This window comes from Mchenga conophoros, linkage group LG13 (assembly GCF_057382185.1).
Source record: "Mchenga conophoros isolate Kocher_MC1m ecotype Shallow Benthic linkage group LG13, M_conophoros_male_GT1.1, whole genome shotgun sequence".
Taxonomy (NCBI): domain Eukaryota; kingdom Metazoa; phylum Chordata; class Actinopteri; order Cichliformes; family Cichlidae; genus Mchenga; species Mchenga conophoros.
Genome location: NC_140538.1, coordinates 19,588,156 through 19,608,850, shown reverse-complemented (window position 1 = coordinate 19,608,850; position 20,695 = coordinate 19,588,156). Strand labels below are relative to the sequence as shown.

General features: G+C 41.4%; 1 protein-coding gene across 3 annotated transcripts in view; it reads left to right on the top strand.

The window, feature by feature from the left end:
* dst (dystonin) overlaps window positions 1-20,695 on the top strand; it is a 103,396-nt gene that overhangs the window by 47,636 nt on the left and 35,065 nt on the right. Inside the window, exons 33-52 of one of the 3 annotated variants that reach the window (XM_085297074.1) lie at window positions 44-127; window positions 344-451; window positions 543-641; window positions 6,819-6,965; window positions 8,144-8,232; window positions 8,318-8,426; window positions 9,004-12,523; window positions 13,043-14,211; window positions 14,316-14,462; window positions 14,579-14,794; window positions 14,873-15,016; window positions 15,107-15,343; window positions 16,040-16,192; window positions 16,281-16,514; window positions 16,625-16,909; window positions 17,186-17,734; window positions 18,151-18,327; window positions 19,167-19,290; window positions 19,961-20,169; window positions 20,295-20,612. In XM_085297074.1, coding sequence (XP_085153200.1) covers window positions 44-127; window positions 344-451; window positions 543-641; window positions 6,819-6,965; window positions 8,144-8,232; window positions 8,318-8,426; window positions 9,004-12,523; window positions 13,043-14,211; window positions 14,316-14,462; window positions 14,579-14,794; window positions 14,873-15,016; window positions 15,107-15,343; window positions 16,040-16,192; window positions 16,281-16,514; window positions 16,625-16,909; window positions 17,186-17,734; window positions 18,151-18,327; window positions 19,167-19,290; window positions 19,961-20,169; window positions 20,295-20,612 — 8,118 coding nt within the window. Of the gene's footprint in view, window positions 1-43; window positions 128-343; window positions 452-542; window positions 642-6,818; window positions 6,966-8,143; window positions 8,233-8,317; window positions 8,427-9,003; window positions 14,212-14,315; window positions 14,463-14,578; window positions 14,795-14,872; window positions 15,017-15,106; window positions 15,344-16,039; window positions 16,193-16,280; window positions 16,515-16,624; window positions 16,910-17,185; window positions 17,735-18,150; window positions 18,328-19,166; window positions 19,291-19,960; window positions 20,170-20,294; window positions 20,613-20,695 lie in introns of all 3 variants that reach the window. The other 2 variants (XM_085297073.1, XM_085297072.1) reach the window with 2 other exon arrangements.

The window sequence follows — 20,695 nt, the reverse complement described above, 5'->3', positions numbered from 1 at the left end:
CATTTATATAGATACACAATGTATTAAAATGTGTGTTTTTCAGATCCTTGTTGCTGAAATTGAGAAGAAACAGAGCAGTATCGACGAATGTCAAAAGTACTCAGAGCAGTACTCATCTGCTGTTAAGGTGAAGCCATTTGTTGTCTTTAATTTAGTTTAACCCCCACTTTACAGTTCTGTTATCTAAACAGTAACGCATCAGGTCTGCAGGCTTTTGCAGAATATTTTTTCTGAATAGTGCAGCAGTTAGTCACATTTTGTTGACATTTGGTGAAAGGAGACTGAGCAATAATAATCTAACAAAAACTAGTTCACCATCAATTCATGTGAAATTCTTTTTTAGGATTATGAACTTCAGCTGATGACGTTCAGAGCGATGGTCGACTCCCAGCACAAATCTCCTCTCAAGAAACGGAGGATGCAGAGTTCTTCTGATGCCATTCAGCAGGAGGTGAAACTTTATTTTGGCTTTGTCAGCAGAAGAAATGAGTTCTGTATGAACAACAGTGCCTGCTCAGTAATATACTTGGTTGTGTTTATAGTTTATGGATCTCCGAACGCGCTACACTGCTCTGGTGACTCTGATGACTCAGTATGTGAAGTTTGCCAGCGAAACGCTGAAGAGAACTGAGGACGAGGAGGTGAGTTATTCTTGCTTTAACACATAAAACTTTCTGTGGTAACAGGGATTCGTGTGGCACTTTTTCAATTTCAATTTGTTCACCATTTGTTTCCTGATGCCAATGTAGCTGTATTGTCGCACATGGGCATGCTTCCTGGGTGGTCTTCTCTTTTTTTATCAGCTTGTTTTAGTGGCTCACAGCACTTCCACTACTTGTCTACCTTGACTTTTTGACTCACTCCAAGACAATTATCCCAGATGGAGGTCTCATCGTGAGGGAAGAGAGTTTGCTTCATTGTACAAAAGAAGCAAAGGAAATGGAGCAGTGCATGTCTGCATGGATGGTAGCTCCTTCCTGGAGATATTGACTTGCTGGGATGAGAAAGCTTTTTTCTAATTCTGCTGCAGTAGATCTTATATGTCTCTTTTAAATGTCTCTCCAGGAATCTGTGCATTAGTTCTAAAGCTTAGTTTTGACATATAAAACTATAACTGAAATAAAATCAAACCTAAAATATTGATGGTATGTTTGCAGTTTTTAGGCATTTACAGTACAACTATCTCTTCTTTTATAAACAAAACTCATTAAGGAAATTCCTGGAGAGATTGTTTTATTATTAATGGCGCTAATTTACAATGTCTACAGTGGATGATTTGTGTTTTTTCCCATTATAGAAGAGAAAAGCTTTTGAAAGAGCAGAGAATGAAAGGTGGACAGAAAGCATGGAGCTCCAAAAAGCTACAGAGGATATAGAGATTAGTCAACTTAAGCAGCGGGTCTGGGAGCAGGAGGCTTTGCTGACTGAGAGGCAAGAACAGTTGGAAAAGTTGGAAGGAGAAATAGAAACACAGCAGAAGACAATTGGTGATCTAAAGTGTCAGAAATCCCAGCTCGAGCATGATCTGAATCAGTATCATGCTAAATTAGAGATAGCAGTTAAAGACAAAATGGCAATTGAGCAGGAATTAAAGCACACAAAAATGTTAATCGAGCAGTCAGAGGCCACGTGGTCTTTGACTCAGAAGAAGCTAGACGATTTCTTAAAAGATAGAAACGATGGCCACGATATTAATACCCAAAGCCTTCACAGAAAAAAAGATGTGGAGGAAATAGACTTTGCCACTGTTCATGAGCTGCAAAGCCAAATCCATGCTAAAAGTGTGGCTCAGCAGCCTTTGGCCTTTGACAGCCAGTCAGCAGGAGACTGTGAGCTGAGATCATCTGCATTCAGAGAAAATGACAGCACGATGGTGGATGTTCTGCAGCAGAAATTAGAGGAGCTGGTCCTGGTCCAGAGAAAAGCAGACATGGCTGAAGAAAAAGCACAGAGTTATAAAAAGCTGTTGGATGACAGCAATAACAGACTGAAGAAACTTCAGATGGACTTGGAAGCTGAGAGGATTAGCATGAGACAGAAATCAGAGGAACTCCAGCAGGAAACACAGAACATGAAGAAATCCATCAATGAGCTTCAAGACGAAATCAGATCTCTCAAAAGAGCAAAGTCCTCTCTGGAACAAAACATGTTTTTTCACAGCACTGAAATAGAAGGCCTTAAAGAGCAGCTGAACATCGCCCATGGAGAGCTGCAGAAAAAAAGCTCCATTGAACAGGAAAATAGTTACAAGATTAACAGCTTAGAATTAGACCTGGCTTCCAAGCAGTCAGTAATAGATCAGCTGAAGTTTAAATCCAGTGAGCTGACGAGGATGAATGTCTCATCGGAGAGTAATATTCAAGGTCTTCACATCCAGATGGAGTCAATGGAAAAAGAGAGGTCACTTTCAGAACAAAAGCTCAGGTCTTTAAGGAGAGAGATCGACAGCTGGAAACAGCAAGTTCAAACAGCAAAGGAAGAAAGTAGCTTAATGAAAAAATCTGAGCAGGCGCTGCAGGGCAAGTGTAAAAATCTGGAAGCAGAACTTCAAAAAAGTGAATTAGCTGCTTCTCAGTGGCAGGCGAGAGTAGATGAGATGAAACAGATCAATCTGGAGATGGAGGAAAATCTAAAGAACATCAAAGCTAAACTGGATCAGGCGATGATGGAAATTGACAGCAAGGATCAGCAAATTAAAATCTTCAGGGCTCAAGTAGAGGGCACCAAATCACAGGTCAGAATTATCGAGGAGGAGCTGAATAAGAAATCGCAAAGCTCTCATGAGCTTCAAATTAAACTGCAAGATTACAGTGAGGAGGTAAAGAAAATGACTGAACTGCAGCAGAAAATCAAAGTTCTCAGTTCAAGTACTGCCAGTTATGAGAAAGAAATAACCTCTCTTAAAACTGAGCTGATGTCAGTGCTTTCTGACAAGAATTCGGCAAATCAAAAGGTCCACATGCAGAAAGCTGAAATCAATGATTTGAAAGTGATGCTGAATGCTAAAAATGCACAACTGCAGAAGGAATGTGCAGAGAATCAAAAGCATCTCAGTAAAATCAAAGCTTTAGAAGATGAGCTTTTCAAACAAAAGCACAGTTTTAAGGGGTTAACCAGCACCTCGGAGAAAATGACAGAAAACGTAAAGCAGGAACTTTACACGCTTCAGAGTGAGAAGAGAGAAACGGAAAGGAAAGCCGAGAACCTGAACGCTAAACTTTCAGATTTAAGCTCCTCACTGCAAAGAACAAAAGACGAGTTAGCAAAAGAGGCCCAAGAGAGAAAAGTCAAAGAGTCCAAACTAATTCAGCTGGAGGCTGAGCTTCAGAAAAATAGAATAGCAATCAAAGAAATGATGTCCAGTTCTGAGAAATCCAGATCAAACCTACAAAATGAGAATACACTTTTAAAGAGGGAGAAAGCTGAGGCATTAGAGAAAAGCATCTTATTGGGATCTGAAGTCAGAAAACTGAGAGAAAACCTTCAGCACGCCCAATCGGAAGCCGAGCAAAAGCAAATAGAAAACGCTGCGCTTCAGCTGAGGTCCCAGCAGATGGAGGAACAACTGGATAAGTGTAAGAAAATGCTGGAGGAGTTAAAGAGCAAACTAGAACTCCAGAGAGAGGGCTATGACAGGCAGTTGCTGCTAGTGAAAACTGAAATAGAGAGAAAAATCATTTTACTGCAGTCCGAGCTCACAAACGACAGCGAGAAATCCAAAGTGCACAGCGCTGAACTAGCAGAGATGCTGAATAAGTATTTCAAGCAAGACATGAAGCAGATAAAACATCAGAGCACAGCTGATTCAAAGCAACAACTGGACCAACAGCTTCAAATCAAAATGGACAAAGTGCAGCAAGAGAGAACGAAGCTCGAGCGAGACTTGTCAAAAGCAAAATCTCAAATAGACGAACTCGAGGAAGAAAAAGTCGAACTCAAGTCAAAAATCAGTGCTATGCAAAGCCTTTGCAATGAGCAAACGGGTGAATGGACAAAGTTTCAACAGCTGTTGAAAGACAGCGAGTGGAAACTCACAATGAGAGAAAATGAGGCAAGATCTCTGCGGGAACAAATAGTGCTGTACGTCAAAGAGGTTAAAGGCCTTCAGGAGAAGCTTTCGACACTCGGATTAGAGGCGACTCAGTGCAGTTTCCAGTATGTGAAAGACAACAAGGCTGATCTGATGAATGCAGATGTCGCTATAATGCAGAAAATGGTGCACTCAAATCAAGATACAAAAAGCAGGAGAGATGAAGAGATTCTCTCAGTGAAAAAGTCCTCACAGGTACGCACGAGGCTGAATTTTGCATTACAGGAACATAATAGTGCATTTATTAACAGATCCAGTATTTTTAAATGCAGTATGCTCCTTTCAGTAGTTGTTTTTTTCTGTTAGTTGATATTAATAATTGTAGCTGTAAAAACTTAATAGCTCTTCCAATGTCACATCTACAGATGGCAACAACGGAGAACAAAATCACCCTTGAAGTGATTAAACATGTCAGACAAGATAAGAGGGAGATCATTCACAGTCAAAGCCTTCAGCAGGATTCAACAACAAACTCAATGTTGGATAGCTCCCCTTATCAAACTCCCGCTTTTCTCAAGAAAGATGTGCAAAGTGTGACTTACAAGAGCCACGTTAACACTGATTTCCAAAGCTCTGTGACAGCACAGGGATACATGGCTCTGTTGGGACTTAAAGACAAACAGCTGCACGAAACTAATGTCAGCAAGACAAAAATGTACCAAAGCGCATCAGAGAGTAGTATAACAGACCGCAATGGACAGCAGAGCGTGACATATTCAACTCCCCAAAAGCTCCCAGACCTCAAAGGGGGTGTAAGCATTCAAAATATTGTCAAATTTAGGCCCTCGGATGAAGAGTACATCGGCAAACCGGCTGCTATTGCTGGAATTTATGTGGAGTCGAGCAAGAAAAAGATATCCTTCCTGGAAGCTGCTGAGAAGGGCTTCCTAGCAAAGACATATGCCCTTGAGTTTCTCGAGGCTCAGGCTGCAACAGGAAGCCTTACAGATCTGGCTACCGGACAAACGCATTCAGCTGCCGAGGCATTGGAGAGGGGGATTATAGATCCGAGCCTGAAAGACAGACTGATGGAGGCTGAGAAAGCTATTAGTGGCTACATCTTTAAAGGCAAAAAGCTGTCTGTGTTTCAGGCCATGGAGGAAAGGATTCTCGATAGATACAAAGCCAAAAAGATCCTCGAGGTCCAGGTTGCTACTGGAGGACTGATAAACCCAGCAACTGGGGTCAGGGTAACAGCTCACATTGCTGTAGATCAGGGTCTTTTGAACAAGGAGACTCTACAGAGTCTCTATGATCCAGTCAGTAACCCCAAAGGTTATCACAACCCTGACACTGGGCAGAAAGCATACTACTCTGACATACTGAAGGCATGCTTGTACGACATCAGTGGTGGAGTGTTTCTCTTTCCGTTTGGTCAGAGGCACCTAACAAGCACATCTCCTGCCAGCTCTCATAGGGTGTCAGTTGTCAACAGCAACTGTGGCACTGAGATGTCAGCCTATGAAGCATTCAAGGGGAAACACATTGACAAGAAGACATATCTGTTTCTGTCACAGCAGGAGAGTGAATGGCAGGAGAAGTCCACAGCTGACCCCAGTGGAACCCCACTTCACGTCATTACTGATGTCAAAGGTGGCCGACAGCTTTGCCTTGAGTCGGCTCTAAGTCAGAGATTCCTGGAATCGTCTGAGCTTGAGAGCTATCGCAGAGGTCTTCTTAGTATCACTGAGATCGCAGACATGATATTTTCAAGAATGGTTGTTGTGGAAGATGTTAACAGCCCCATTGCTGGACTTTGGGATGTCACTCAGAAGAAAAGGCTTTCGGTTTTTCAGGGTTTTCAACAGGGCTTTACTGACAGAGCTACTGCTTTGCGGCTGTTAGAGGCCCAGGCCTGCACTGGAGGTATTTGTGACCCGTCATGTGGAGAGAGAGTTACCCTCACCGAGGCTCTCAAAAGAGGTCTTTTGGATGAAGCACTGAGTCAGCAGCTTCTGCAGTTTGACCAAGCACTTAATGGCTTCATTCATCCCAAGACTGCAAAGACTTTGTCTGTTTCCCAGGCTGTTCAGGAAAATCTCCTCCCAAAAGACGCCGGTTTCCGCTGTATTGAATTCCAGCTCCTGACTGGAGGATTGATAAAACCTGACACCCACGACAGAATCTCACTTGAAGAAGTCGTTCAGAGCGGACTCGTTGATAAAGTTACCGCCACTGTACTCAAAGACGAGAAGTTCCACACCAAAAGCCTCACCTGTCCAAGGACCAAGAGAAGAATTACATTCAAAGAGGCTCTGGAGAGAAGCGTGTACGACTGCCACACCGGGTTAAGGTTACTGGAAGCTACGAAATCCCACGGTTTTGGACCAAAGTCAACATTTCATTATGTTTGGGCATATAAATAAAAACCTGTCAGTTATTATAGCATTAGCCTTTGGTGGGGTGGATTTAAAGTCAGTGAGTCTTTTCTCGTTATCTTTGACCTTTTGATGAACAAAGATGCCTCTTGTGGTATTACCAATGAAGCCTCGCATTGCTAAACTGGTAAAAAATATTTGTGTTTCAGTGCTGCTGATTCTTCTTCAGCTCTGACCAAAACAGTTTTTCAGTACATGGTTGTCCAAAGCTTTCTTGTGTTTTCTTCTTTTGGTTTTTGCTGATTTTAACGTGATCATGAATGGATTTTGACAGCTCTCTTCCTGTGTTTTGGTTTATTTTTGTAGCAAAGTTAACAATCTTGTTAAAAGTCCGTCTATTTTAATTCTAGAGATCTGTTGATGAGGAGAAGAGAGAGAATGGTGATAAGGTTAACAAACTATTGCAGTGGATGTCCAATGTGAAACAGACCGTGAGCAATGGTGGGGATGCTCTGAAAGATAGTAATGCCAACACAGATGCTTCTAATAAGCCGCAGGTAAATAATGTGTATGTTCCTGGTGTGTCCTGTTTTTTTATTATTGCTAACTTTTGTTTATATATGAATTTTTTTAATGACAAAAACACTCCAATCAAAATGATCCCACCACCCTTTGCTGTCACAGCGTTTGATTTCTAATAAAACAAACTGTTTACTTCCTGATTCATTTTATCCATATATGTTGTGAAGCTCATGGATTTAATTAATGCACTTACAAAGACCTACAAAGATAATATGAAATACTTATTTCATTTTATTCATAATAAAAACAAATGCATATGTTGCACAAGCACCCATATTTAATGCACTTCACTGAATAATAAATGACGTCAGTCTCACGGGTTATTGAAATATTTTAACATGTGGCCCAAAACTGATATTATTCACCTTAAGGTTACATGAAATTTATATAAAACTATCCCTGATGTGTTCATTATATTGCAAAAGGAATTAAATCATGGCTAAATAGTGGTGAGAGGCAGTTTATTATCACGGGGTCCATAATTAAATCTGCCCAACATAAAAGAATAGAAAATAAAATAAATGTGTGAATTAAAGAAGTTTAGATTTTCATTACATGTCATTTGCTAATGAGATCACTGACTTCTTATATATCTTTTGATGTTAGTAGTGGACCTTTGCATTTCTGTAGTAATACTTTCATAAACTTAAATAAATGTCTGTAAAGTAAAATCACAATTCAGTAATTACAGTGTAACATAATTAGACTTTATTTTGTCAAATTATGTCAAAATCACCTTCCCCTTCCCCTTATTGTTTCTGATATCATGCCCCTTATGTAAAACAGAATAAAGCACAATGTGCACAGTGCTATCAGAAATAACAGTGTTAAAATTATAGCCTCATTAAAGACTGTGTAAATCAGTCAAGTCCTCTTTAGGAGAAACACTAAAATGTTATGTAGGTTTCCATTGCTAATATTTATTGCAAAGTTGTTGTGTGCAGTATGCTTCATGTAAATAATGAATCATGAAAAATTTAATTTAGTCTGTAAAAAGTATTTGTGTGTGTGTGTGTGTGTGTGTGTGTGTGTGCATTTTTGAGGATTATCTTGTTTTTTTGTTGCAATTGTAAAGTAAAACTACCATAAAAGTCACTATGCATCATTGACTCTAACATGGTGATATGCATGTTGTTGCTGTTTGATGTTCTAGGTGTCAGTGGAGGAAATCGTCACTAAAAAAGAACAAATTGCAGAAGCGCTGAGGTCCACACAAACGATGCTAAACAAACACAGTGACAAGTAAGCCTCCTTACCTGGACTAGCATGCAAAAGACTGACTGGTAAAGCTAGGGGCTTCATCCTTAATATTTTTTTGTCTTTACAGAATGACAGAAGAGGAAAGAAAGAAGGCCCAAGAGCAGCTGCAGTCTCTCACTCAGGCCTACAATGAACTCTCCCAGCAGTGTTCAGATCAGACTCCCTCTGCAGATGAGGTTGGATTATAGGCTTCGTGTTTATTAATGGAGTGTGCCCTATAATGTGTTGGAAAACAGTGCCCCCTGATGTTCGATTGCATGTCTAACCATTATCCTCTTTTCCCTAGTACAGTGTTTGCCAAATTCTGTCGCACTTTCTCTTAGACTGGCTCCTTAGGAACAGAAACTTAGTATGGCTGAAACCAGTCAAACCTGAGTATGCTGTAAACATGCTAATTGCACCAAGCTGTGGTCTGATATTTCACTTCTTTCAGTGTGCTTAAGCTCTCTTTAAGAGCTCAACAGGATAGCAGATATATAACTTTACAGTGTGCTGTGTGACTAATGACACTCTTTTTGCAAGATGCTGAATGCTTATATTCCAGATGCATGATAGCTTTAAATGTACTCTCCATCACCCTCCTGTTGCAACCCCGTTGCAGTCTTGCTCTTGCACAAACGCTGTCTTAACAAACCCGTGTCTGTGTGGTGGTGAGTATAGATTTTGTCTTGCCTCAGTTAGTAAAATTTGAACAAATTTTGAGGCTGAAGCCAAAGCTAGTGAGATTAATTGTCATGCTTTCATTTCCTGCAGGATTTCAAACCCCTTGATAGGATTGGGACTGGAATGACTGGCCTGATTGATCAGAGAGGTTTGGTAAATCATCAAGGGGCCCTCCTAACCTCTAACCTCTCTGAACCCCAATTTCATCTGGGGTGTGACGAAGCTATTGAAGAAAATCGCATCTACACATCAACGCTGAATCACTTGCCAGTGTTGAATGATTCAAGCAAATGCATACAGAGTTCACATGTCTCCTCTGTGTCCCTGTCTGACATAGCAGCAGCTAGAGAAGGGTCCATGTGTGAAGATGTGATCATAAAGATAATAGAGGCCAGCCAGGTCAGTGATGAAGTGCAGATGTCCTACACAGGGGACACGATGACCCTGGAGAAGGCATTTCAGTGTGGTTTAATTCCTGCTTCTGTCTACGTAAACATCCTTCAGAGGAAAAAGTCTCACCAGGATATGATAAATCCTGGCACTGCAGAAAGTCTGTCTTTTTTAGAGCCTGAAGAGGAGGGTGAAGCTTGTGAGGCTAATAAACTGATATTCAAGGGCCTGAGCAGAGAGAGCTCAGAGACATCAGAGGGGAATATTAACAGTGTGACTTCGGGTGGTTTTAGTAATCAGGAGATTATGGTGAGGTTGTTAGGTGCTCAGGGGGATCTAGAAGGTCAGAATGAAACTGAGGTGTCAAATGGTAACTTCCAGAATGCTGGAGGTGGGCTGAAGGTGGATGCGGCCATTCAGTGTGACTTGATGAGCTCCAGCAGCACACTCATCGTCCTGGGAAATCAGCAACAGTTCATGGGACTTGCGTTGCCTCACTCTGGGGAAATCCAAACGGTGTCTGCCTCACATGAATCTGATTGTCAAAGCACCTCCAGTGAGTTTACCTGCAGACTTTTTACTAATCGAGGGAAAATAGCAGCATTTTACATTCCAGAAAATTCAGAGGTGATAGATATCACTACCGCTATTCAAAATGGTTGGATCGACAGTCACACAGCAGAGGTTCTGAAATCCATAGAGATCCCAGATGTGCTGCCAGATGTTGATCACCTTAGTGAAAAGTTTTCATCTTGGCTCACTTATAAAAAGCTGGCAGTTGATGGGTGGCCTCATGATGGTTCAGAAGTTAATCTCCCCTCTCCCACGGAAGCAAAACAGTTATTCATCTCATACTTAATGATGAACAGTTACATTGATCCAAAGTCAGAACAGAGGGTTTTGATACTTGATGATCAGTTAAACAAAATGGCTCATGCTTTTCTTGAAGACACGCTATTTTATCCGAACGATGATGAAGGTTTGACTGATTTGACTTTGTTTGATGCCAAAAATCCTTTTGAAGACGCAGATTCTGAGATGTCGCTACACATAAATGATGAATCAGAGGAGTTAATAAAAAACACAGAGGACGTGTTTGATCGTTATGACTTTGTTTCCCAGACCGGCGGGAGAATCACCTTTGATGAAAACACACAACACACATTTGAGCCTCATAATTTCGTTTCCTCTGGCAATGGAAGAATAACCTTTGATGAAAAATCGAATAAAAATGACAAAGCTTCAAAACACGATCATGCCAAGGACCTTTTAGTGAGTAGTGACATTGATTTTAACACCAGAGGTGTAGAGGTGGAAAACGCGTTTGAAAACGACACATGGTGGACAAAGTCAGATCAGTTTGAAGAAGGAATTTCTGGAAATACTTTGAAAAAGGAGGCCGGAGATTATGCCAGGGAAGGTCTTGATATTCCAGGTTCTCTAAATGTGTCAGTCCCTCACACATTTTGCTCTGGGGAAAGCAGAAATATTAGCTCACCTTCAGTGATGATTGGCTCTGAGTCCTCATTTAAATCTTGCCATCAGGTGCCACCACACTATAAGGCTAAGTGCTTTGATACAACAAGTGTTCATATTGAACAACCTCAGTTTTTAAGCTCTGAGGACTCAGTGGAGGGTGGAAATGAGTGGAAGAGTGCTATTGCGCTTCTGAAAACCCAAATGGAGGAAGAGGGCATTTTGGACGTCACCTCTGGGAATTGTTATAACCTGCAGGAAGCTCTTAATAAAGGATTAGTGGATGATAAGATGGTACTAGAGCTGCATGACTCACAGTCAGATGAAAAAAATCCCATCCTGATGGTTGAGACAGACAGATTTTCTGGATTAAAACAGGCATTGTCAAGCAGATGTCACACAGAGCAGAGCTTTTTGAGGTCTCATTGCAGCAGGAGCATTGGTGAGGCACTCCCGCTTGAATTAGTCAGGGATTCAGATTCGCAAGACAACTTTTACCCAGAGGAAAACCGTGTTTACTCTCTTTCTGAAGATCAAGATCTGGGTTTAATTCACGCAGCTGAAAACACACAGCAGGTGATTTCAAGAAATGCTGCTGTCACGGTGCTTGATTTAGCCAAAGAAGAGGCTAATAACAAAGAAGGAGAGAGTGAAAATAGAAATCGAGAGTTGGCGTGTAAGGCAGTGGGGAGTGTAGAAACAATGACTAATAAAGTACATCTTTCCCTTCCATCAGAAAGTGGTAACATGCCTCAGATGATCTCACCCTCTTATTGGAATCAGGTTACAGCAGAGCGTATCAATCATATAGGAAAATTGCCTTTAGGGGCTGAGGACAGTGAGTCACACACCTTAATGGATAGCGAGCTGACAGGAAGAATCTCTGGCATCAATACTGATTCCAAAAGCCAGACTCAGTCTGCCACTTTTGCTTATCACTCCGGTAAATCTGACAGCATACCCAGTGATGATGATGTTTTCGGTGATGGATATGATACCAGTGTAAGAAAACAGACATTCATTCAGAGTGAAACCGGCACGTCAGTTTCATTTTCCAGTGCTTTGTCTTTGGAAGCTAGAGTGGAAGATGAAAGTGGGGTTCGGTCAACTTTGGGCAGTGAGCCAGCTCCGAGTGTGGATTACACATCGCTTGGGGATTTGGTTGAGGGTGCAGTCATCTCGGTTTCCAGGGGTAATTGTAACTCTGTGAAAAACAGGGCAGAAGATGTCAGAATTGCATTACGTCAGCAAGCAGAAAGTGATTATAATGATGAATCTGAGCCCAGCAGCTGTCAGAGAGATCAGAGCCTGATTGCAGCTGTTTGTGAAAGACCTCCAGAACAGCAGAGCTCCTCTTCTGAAATACCTGCTGTTTACAGCAGCATAACAGCAACAAATACCATCAATCACAGCAACTATGATACTGAAGATACAGTCCTGACTCCTAAAGATTTCTTAGGGTTTACAGATGGTGGAGCAGGTGATTCTGAGAGGCCTTCCCTAGAGAAGCAAAATGATGACATTCTCACTATTGATGGTGAACAGATCTCCACAGCTCTCTGTCAGCAAGATCAGAGCCTGATTGCAGCTGCTTGTGAAAGACCTCCACAACAGCAGAGCTCCTCGTCTGAGTTACCTGCTATTTACAGCAGCATAACAGCAACAAATACCATCTTGCGCAGCAACAATGATATTGAAGATTCAGCCCTGACTCCTAAAGATTCGTTAGGGTCGGCCCATGGTGGTGCAAGTGATGCTGAGAGACTTTTCCAAGAGAGGGAAAACAATGACCTTCCCTCTATTGATGCTGTATCTGTCTGTCAGGGAGATCAGAGCCTGAGCTCACCTGTTTGTGAAGGACCACAACAGCAGAGCTCCTATTCTGAGATATCTTCTGTTAATAGAGACATAACAACAAGTACTATCAACCAAACCTACTATGATATTGAAGATTCAGCCCTGACTCCTAAAGATTTGTTAGGGTTTACTTGTGGCCTTACAAGTGATGCTGAGAGGCTTTCCCAAAACAGGCAAAACAATGACATTCCCACTGTTAATGCTGAACAGATCCCTGTATCTCTCTGTCAGAGAGATCGGAGCCTGAGTGCAGGTGTTTGTGAAGGGCCCCGGCAGCAGAGTTCCTCTTCTGAGTTATGTGCTGTTTACAGCAGCATAACAGCAACAAATACCATCAATCACAGCAACAATGACATTGAAGATTCAGCCCTGACTCCTAAAGATTTGTTAGGGGCGGCCCATGAAGGTGCCGGTGATCCTGAGGGGCTTCCCCAAGAGAGGGAAAACAATGATATTCTCACTGTTGATGCTGAGCAAATCCCTGTATCTCTCTGTCAGAGAGAACGGAGCCTGAGTGCACCTGTTTGTGAAAGACCTCCACAAGAGCAGAGCTCCTCTTCTGAGATACCTGCTGTTACAAATACTGTTTATCACAGCAGCAATGATGTTGAAGATTTAGCGGTGACTCCTAAAGACTTGTTAGAGCCAGTGCTTGGTGTTACAGGTGATGCTGAGAGGCTTTTCCCAGAGAGGCAAAACAACAGCATTTTCGCTATTGATACTGAACAGATCTCTGCATCAAGAACGGACACAGACGATCCTGATAGTGATAGAAATGTGTCCTGTTTAAATCCATCGTTTCCCTTATCAGACAACTTTGGACAGCCTGGAAGTAGAATAGGAGAAGAGATGAGATCTGATCCTATAGAAGAGGATCAACGTTTAGAAGTGTGTGTTTCTGTGGATACTCACACAGTTACGGATTTCCTGTCTGAGAGCAGTATAATACCTGTTGTTTCCTCTTCAGGCCCATTAGTGTTTTCTAATCCTGGAAAGACATATGCAGATGACCAGGGGGAAGATATTACACACAGTGATAAGAGCAGTGGTTTGGAAAGGGCACAAGCTCAAGATTCTCAAGATGCCCTTTCTATAGATAAGAATAATGCACAATCTTTACATAAAAACAGTTTCCACGAGAGTAGCACATCTCAAGGATTCACAGACAGCAGTCACCCAGATCACCTCATGAATTTACTGAAGCAAAATTCTCTCAGTTTAGACAGCGAGGACATGAGGAAAGCAAAACTGATAAGCCAGGATGAAAGAGGAAGTCAAGAGACAGAGCAGTCTGATGCTCCAAATATCCAGCTGCAGCTGCTGCAGGTTTTTAAGACTGTTTCCACAAGCCAAGACCTTTCAGTGCTTAAGGAAGTGATGGATACCCTCAGCAGCGCTCTGGGGTATGAATCACAGCAGGAACAGTGGCACACACTGGAGAGCATCAAAGAGGAAAGTTCAGAGGGAGAGGATGAGGAGTCGGGAGAGGATGATGGTGCTCCAAAGACTCACCAACCATCTGTTGAGGCCTCTGCCAGCTCATATGGCTGCAAAGTTGAGGAGGTCAAATATAAGGTGCGGTTTATTTTGGCTGAATGCTAAGCTCATCATTTCTTAGTTTTGGACATTAGTAACATCTGTTCCTTTTGTGAATTCATTTTTTTTTTCTTTACCCACAGCTGTTCTCCATCCACGATTATTTGGAGTGTGTTGGGAGACTGCAGGATCACTCTGATGTTTTAGAAGATGCCAGAAAAGACCTCTCAACCCCAATACCCACAGACAACAACATGGAAGAACTGCAGAACCAAATAGACGAATGTCAGGTTAGAAATGACCAGCTGAAGCCCATTTGTTTTTGAATAAATGATCGATTTTTAACATATTTCAAATGTCAACATGTGTTTCAGTTCCTGATCAAATTCTTTTTTTTTCTATCTAGTCTCTGCAGTCTCAGCTTTCTAGTCTGGCTGATGTTCTGACAGTCGATATGGAGAAAGCCAAACAACTCATAAACTCTGCTGATGAAGACGTTCCCCAGCAGATCCACCACGACTTGGCCTCGATATATCTGGAGTTAGAGCCAGATTTTACTGCTGTGTCTCAGATGTGTGCAGAAAGAAGCAGCTCTCTGATTCAAGCGATGGAAACAGGGAAGGTCAGTCTTAACACAGTAATTAAAATACAATAATATAGCAGTAGCATCAGCCACTAACCCCTTTATATATGATTTTAGGTACACTTGGAATCAACATATCAGCAGCATCTCAGTGATCTCAATTCGCTGGCGGGGCTCATTCAAAATAACTCTGAGATGTTGGGTGTGGATTTGAACACATGTGATGTGGACACTCTGAAACATCTGAGCCAGCAGAATAAGGTACCTTAAATTGCAGTTTAAAGCATTGCACAGCTTGAGTAAACAAGAGGAGAAAAACCCTCAACATCCTTCCATGTTTTATTTTCCCAGGACATGGAGGACCATCTGCAAAAAGAAGCCAGGCTCAAGTTAGAGGATGTCACGTTTGATATCCAGTGCTTTATTTCAGAGCACACTCAGTTCCTGAGTCCGGCTAAGAGTAGCTACCTCCTCAAGTTCCTCAGCACCACTCAGCGAGCATTCAGAGACCAGATAGAAAGGCTTGTAACACAGAAGAGTGCCTTAGATGTCCTGCTTGATGCCAGAGAGAGAGAAAACCTGGCAGAGGTCTGCCTGTGTATATGTTATAAATATATCATTTCACTGAGATTTTTCCTGGAAAGAAAAAGTGTAGCTCTGTTTTTGTTGCAGTTTAGATTGACATTTTCAGTTGTTTTACTTGAATTTAAGCTGTAAATCTGAGTGGGTTTTTATTTTTATTTTAGACATTCTGCATGTTTCAGTGTATTCTGGTCTGAGTTTGTTGTTTCTTTTCCAGAGTTTGAGGTTGTAAGTGCTCAGAGAAATAACAGCATTGCATGCTTGAGTGCTCGATCCCTGCTGCAGACTAACTTCTGTGCTTGTTTTCATTCTACAGGCTTTGAGACTCCGGCGAACATTTAACTGGACAAAATGTGCTATCTCTGTTGGAAAATGTCCTGAAAAACAAACAGACTAACACACAATATGATGTCCTCCTGTGCTTTTTAGCACCATGGCAACAAATTGGCAAACAGCATGTTTACAGCAAACTCGATATTTACAGTGGTTTGATTTAGGAGAGTTTATTCTGAAGCAAACTTTGCACGTTACCTCTGTGTGCTCGAATTCTTGCTCCCTTCCTTTCCTTCCTTTCATTTTCATTATGTGAAAACTATTTTACACCTTTGATGTTTGTGTCTACATGAATGTTTTAGTGAGAATAGATTTGCGCAACACGAAATTTAAAGATATAAAGTTTGACCTTTTTTTTTCTAATGTCAGTCTTTATTGGAGAAACAGAAGGAGTTTACAGACAAGTTGGCGGACGTGTGTGATAATCTCACGCTGACTGAGAACCGCCTGATTGGCCATAAGCAACAGGCTGAAAATGCTGAGAGCATTACAGACCTGCAGCAGTACCAGCAGGAGCATCAGGTTTGTCATAACTTCACTTGGTTTGCCCTACAAAAAAATATATTATGCTTCATTCATCAGTTAAAAAAACGTTCTGTTTCTTCACAAGGCTCTCCAAAAAGACGTGTTGACAAACGCCAGTGCCTTAAATGATGTGATCAGCAGTACTAATACATTTCTCGTGGAAAACCGAAGCAAGATGACACCAGATCAAATCACCGCTATTGAAAGCAAGCTGGAAGAGGCTAAAAGCAAAGCCAAGGTCATCAACCAGCGAGCCGAGGACTCCAGAAAAGATTTGGAGAAAGCTGTCACGACAGCCATACAGCAGGAGAGCGAAAAGGTTTGGCTTCCTTCCATGTGTGCTTTCTGTAAAAACTCTCTGTTTCCTGAGAATTTGAATTGTATGTTAGAGTGAAATCAGCATTGTTAATGTGTGGTCTGTCGGCACAGGCAGCAGCTGTCGAACAGCTTGAGGAGAGTAAGAGCAAAATTGAAGGTCTTCTGGACTGGATTTCCAATGTAGGAAATAAAAACAAGAGCAGCCTGGATCAAACAGACCATGTAAGTCAGGAAAATGGAAACCTGCCAGAGGAACCTTCAGCTAAGGGACTGATAACAGACGATGATAATGCCAACGGAAACGCTTTGCAGGCCACTGAAAAGGATTTTGGCAGAGAGACCAGTGGCGAGGACAATGAATCCCCGAATCTTGATAAGCAGTACCAAGGGCTCAAGGTATAGTTAGTTTGTTGGAGTTTATTTATTTATTTTCAATAGTGATTCATACCATTTTTCCTAACAGCTCACAATATTAAGATTACTAGACTGAAAACATGAAGCTGTCTTAATAACTGAAATATAACGTGTATTAAAGAGATGGTGGAGACAAGAAATGCCTCTGAGTGTTTTCAAAACATTAAAAAATAGATAAGACTACACTTAAGGTCTCAAAAATGTCTAAAATATCTTATGGCATACTAATAACATGTTTTGCTATAATTGTGACCATAGGCCCATCACCAGGAGATTCTGTCCCAGCAGCAGGATCTGATCATGGCCACCCAGTCAGCTCAGGCTATGCTTGACAAGCAAGCCAACGTGCTGTCTCCACAGGAGAAGGAGGCTTTGCAGAAGAACATCCAAGAGCTAAAGGAGCGCTATGAGACGTCCCTGACTCAGGCTGAGCAGCAGATGAAGCAGGTGCAGTGTGTCCAGGAGGAGCTGAAGAAGTTCCAGGACGACTGTGAGGAGTTTGAAAACTGGTTAAACCAGGCTGAAGAAGAGATTTTGGAACTGGGAGCACCTGCAAGCTCCCTTAATATCCTCAGTGATAACCTTCAGCGACAGAAAAGCTTCTCGGAGGATGTGATTTCCCACAAAGGGGACCTTCGCTTCATCACTATTTCGGGACAGAAAGTGCTGGACGTGGCTAAGGCATTTGGATCAGCTGACCCGGCAGCTAAGAATCCGCTGCTGCATGTGGATACTTCAGGGACCTGTTCTGCTGTCAAGGATAAACTAGATTCAGCAGCCAGTCGATATAAAACACTACACTCACAGGTATTTAGTATGCAGCTGATCAGAATGGGCGTAATGGCTTATTTTTCCCACTGTGTGGCAGCATCTGTCCTAATAAAAAATAAACACCAAAAAAAGTTTTAAATGGCAAATTAATTTTTATTTAAATGTATATAAGGTTAAGGTTAAAGTTGATGTAGTTTAACATGAAGCTGATTTGCTGCACAGAAAGTTTAGAGCTGTCCTAGTTGGAATTACAGTGGAATAAATAACAGAAAACATTGATTGAAATTAGATTTGAAAATATTATTTTATAATATAAGTAAAACTGCAGCACCTCTTTTAGTTAACTTTACTGTGAAAATGGCTTTTTGAGATCGAGATCTTATGGTCAGTTATTTTTGCTATTATTCTTTTATTTAAACAACCAAAGTGAATCTATTTTTCTTTTGTCACAGTGCAATCTGCTTGGCAACAACCTCAAAGACGTGGTTGACAAGTACAAAAAGTATGACGACTCAAGCACCGGTCTTTTGAAGTGGCTCAACAGCTCAGAGGAGGAGGCGAGAAAGCAGCAATCAGAGGCCATAGCAGCTGACCCTCAAACGCTACAGAAACAGCTGGAGGACACCAAGGCAAGAACCGCAGCAAAAAGCTGAACTAATTAGGCCTAAGAGTTTAAAGTCAAGTCAAGAATGTTGTGTTGAAAAGCCGAGATTTGTTTCAACCCTGTGGTATTTTTTTCTTTAATCTCATTGTTATCCCTTGTTATCGAGGCCAAAGAGAATTCATGTGAAAAGATACTTTTAGACATTTTTTTATGTTATTTTTTGTGTTATTTATCCTCATTATAGCTTTCATCAACTCGGCGTCAACTCTAAAGGTTAGGCGCAATCCAAGCACAGACAGAAGGAACAGCCTTGTTTAGACGTGACAGTTATAGGGGTTATAAGGGCAATAGACCTTGCCTCGCCATATACAGTGTTTCCACTGACTTAAGTGCAACAAAGTTATTTTTAGCTTTGCGTTTAAACTCAAACCCACATGTGAATAGTTTAACTTTGGTCATTTGTAGTGCGCATACTCCTACGAGAAGATAACGAACTGGGCTGACAGAGCTGTCTCTGTCAAGGCTTTGGCTGCAGCTAGTTTCAACATTTCTCTGTAGCGAGGTAGTGACTTACAGGATAAATATGCACAGATAAGAGCTGCCTGTGAGCCAACCAAGAAACACAGTACTTTGGGCTTGGACTTGAAATCACTGCAGAAATTCTAAGCACTTCTCTAAGAGTAATTGTGAAGTCACATAGGTGCATTCAGCTAACCAATATTAAACCCAGACACGATCGCTCTGAGGTTATTATCATCAAGTACGCTATATAAAAAGAGTAGATTTTGTAGAAACAGAGCATGTATTTATGAGGATTGTTGTTGTTTTTTTTTACCTTTCTTGTCACTATTTATTAATCTCCAGGTTTTACAAGGTCAGATGATGGGGCACCAGACTGCTATTGATTCTTTACGTAAAACAGCTGAGTCTTTAATAACATCTGAAGGTGACCTGCTGAGCAATCCAGATGAGATCCAGGAGACAGTAGGTGAGAAAAATAAAAGTCAGCTGCACAGCATGATCTGTATATCTAATGGCTCAATTTCCCAGACAGACATTAAGCCTAGTGTCCTAGACTATGAACTTTTTTAATGAAAGTCTGCACTACTTGTTCTTTTAGTCTGGGCCTAATCCATGGTCTGGAAAAGCTACTCAGGGCTGAAGGGACACCCAAATTCCTGCTGTTCAGATTTAGACCTTTTAAATAAGTAACTTGAAAGGCAGCAGACAGTTAAATAATTTGGAAGTAGTTTTGGAAAATTTTACATATTTTAAACTGCCCTGTGAAATACTAATCGAGCACTGTGTTAATGTAAAAAAGAAAGCCATGATTTATCAAGCTAGGTTGGTGTCAACATACCACAAAGAGTTCACCATTACTTTACTACAACAGAAAAATGTTATCAGTGTGATTCATGGCTTTTGAATCATTTGTGTTCATTTTTCCCCAGTTATTGGTTTCTTGGCATGTACTTAAAATGCTGTTACCTCAACCAAAAAGCTAATGGATGTCCTTTGCCAACATTATAGCCTAAACAAACTCATAAAAGCCAAATATGTTTCTACCTTAGTTTGAAATGTTTACCTTATGGTGTGTTCCAGACAGCGAGACATGATCCTGTTTTAAGCAGAACCTGATTTGTTTTCGTGCGTTTTAGATGACATAGTGGAGCGTTACGACAACCTTTCCAAGTCTGTAAGCGATCGAAATGAGAAGCTGCAGATCACCCTGACTCGCTCTATGAGTGTTCAGGATGGCTTGGATGAGATGATGGGATGGATGGAGGGAGTTGAGGCCAGTGTGGAAGAAAAAGGGCAAATAACCTTGGACTCTGCATCTCTTGGAGGCATCCTGAGCAAAGAAGCAGTATGTGGTTTTTTTGGTCAACATTTCAGCGCTCTAATAATGCTAAAATTTCGTACCAGCTTCATATTTATTTTAATAATCTAATAAAACTTTACTGTTTTCAATCTTTTTTTTTTTTGTTTAAGGCTTTAGAGCAGGACATAGCAAGTCGCCAGAGCAGCATCTCAGCCATGAAAGCCAAGGTGAAGAAGTTTGTGGAGACGGCTGATCCCTCTGCTGCCGCGCTTCTGCAGTCTAAGATGGACTCTCTCTCCCAACGCTTCTCTGATGCGTGTGATCAGCACAGGCAAAAAATTGCTACTCTGGAGAAGCTGAAAGAAAAGGTAGAGCAGTTTGAGAATGTAGCCGAAAAAGTCCAGCAGTTTGTTTTGAAGCGCTCACAGGACCTGCACGAAACAGACGGCCCAGGGAAAACTTTCAATGAACTGTCTCAGCTAATGCAGGTGCGTTTAAAAATTTTGACTATTTTCTCACTAATCTAATTTCATCATGCACAGATTAGCTGACAGATGATATTTTTCTGCAG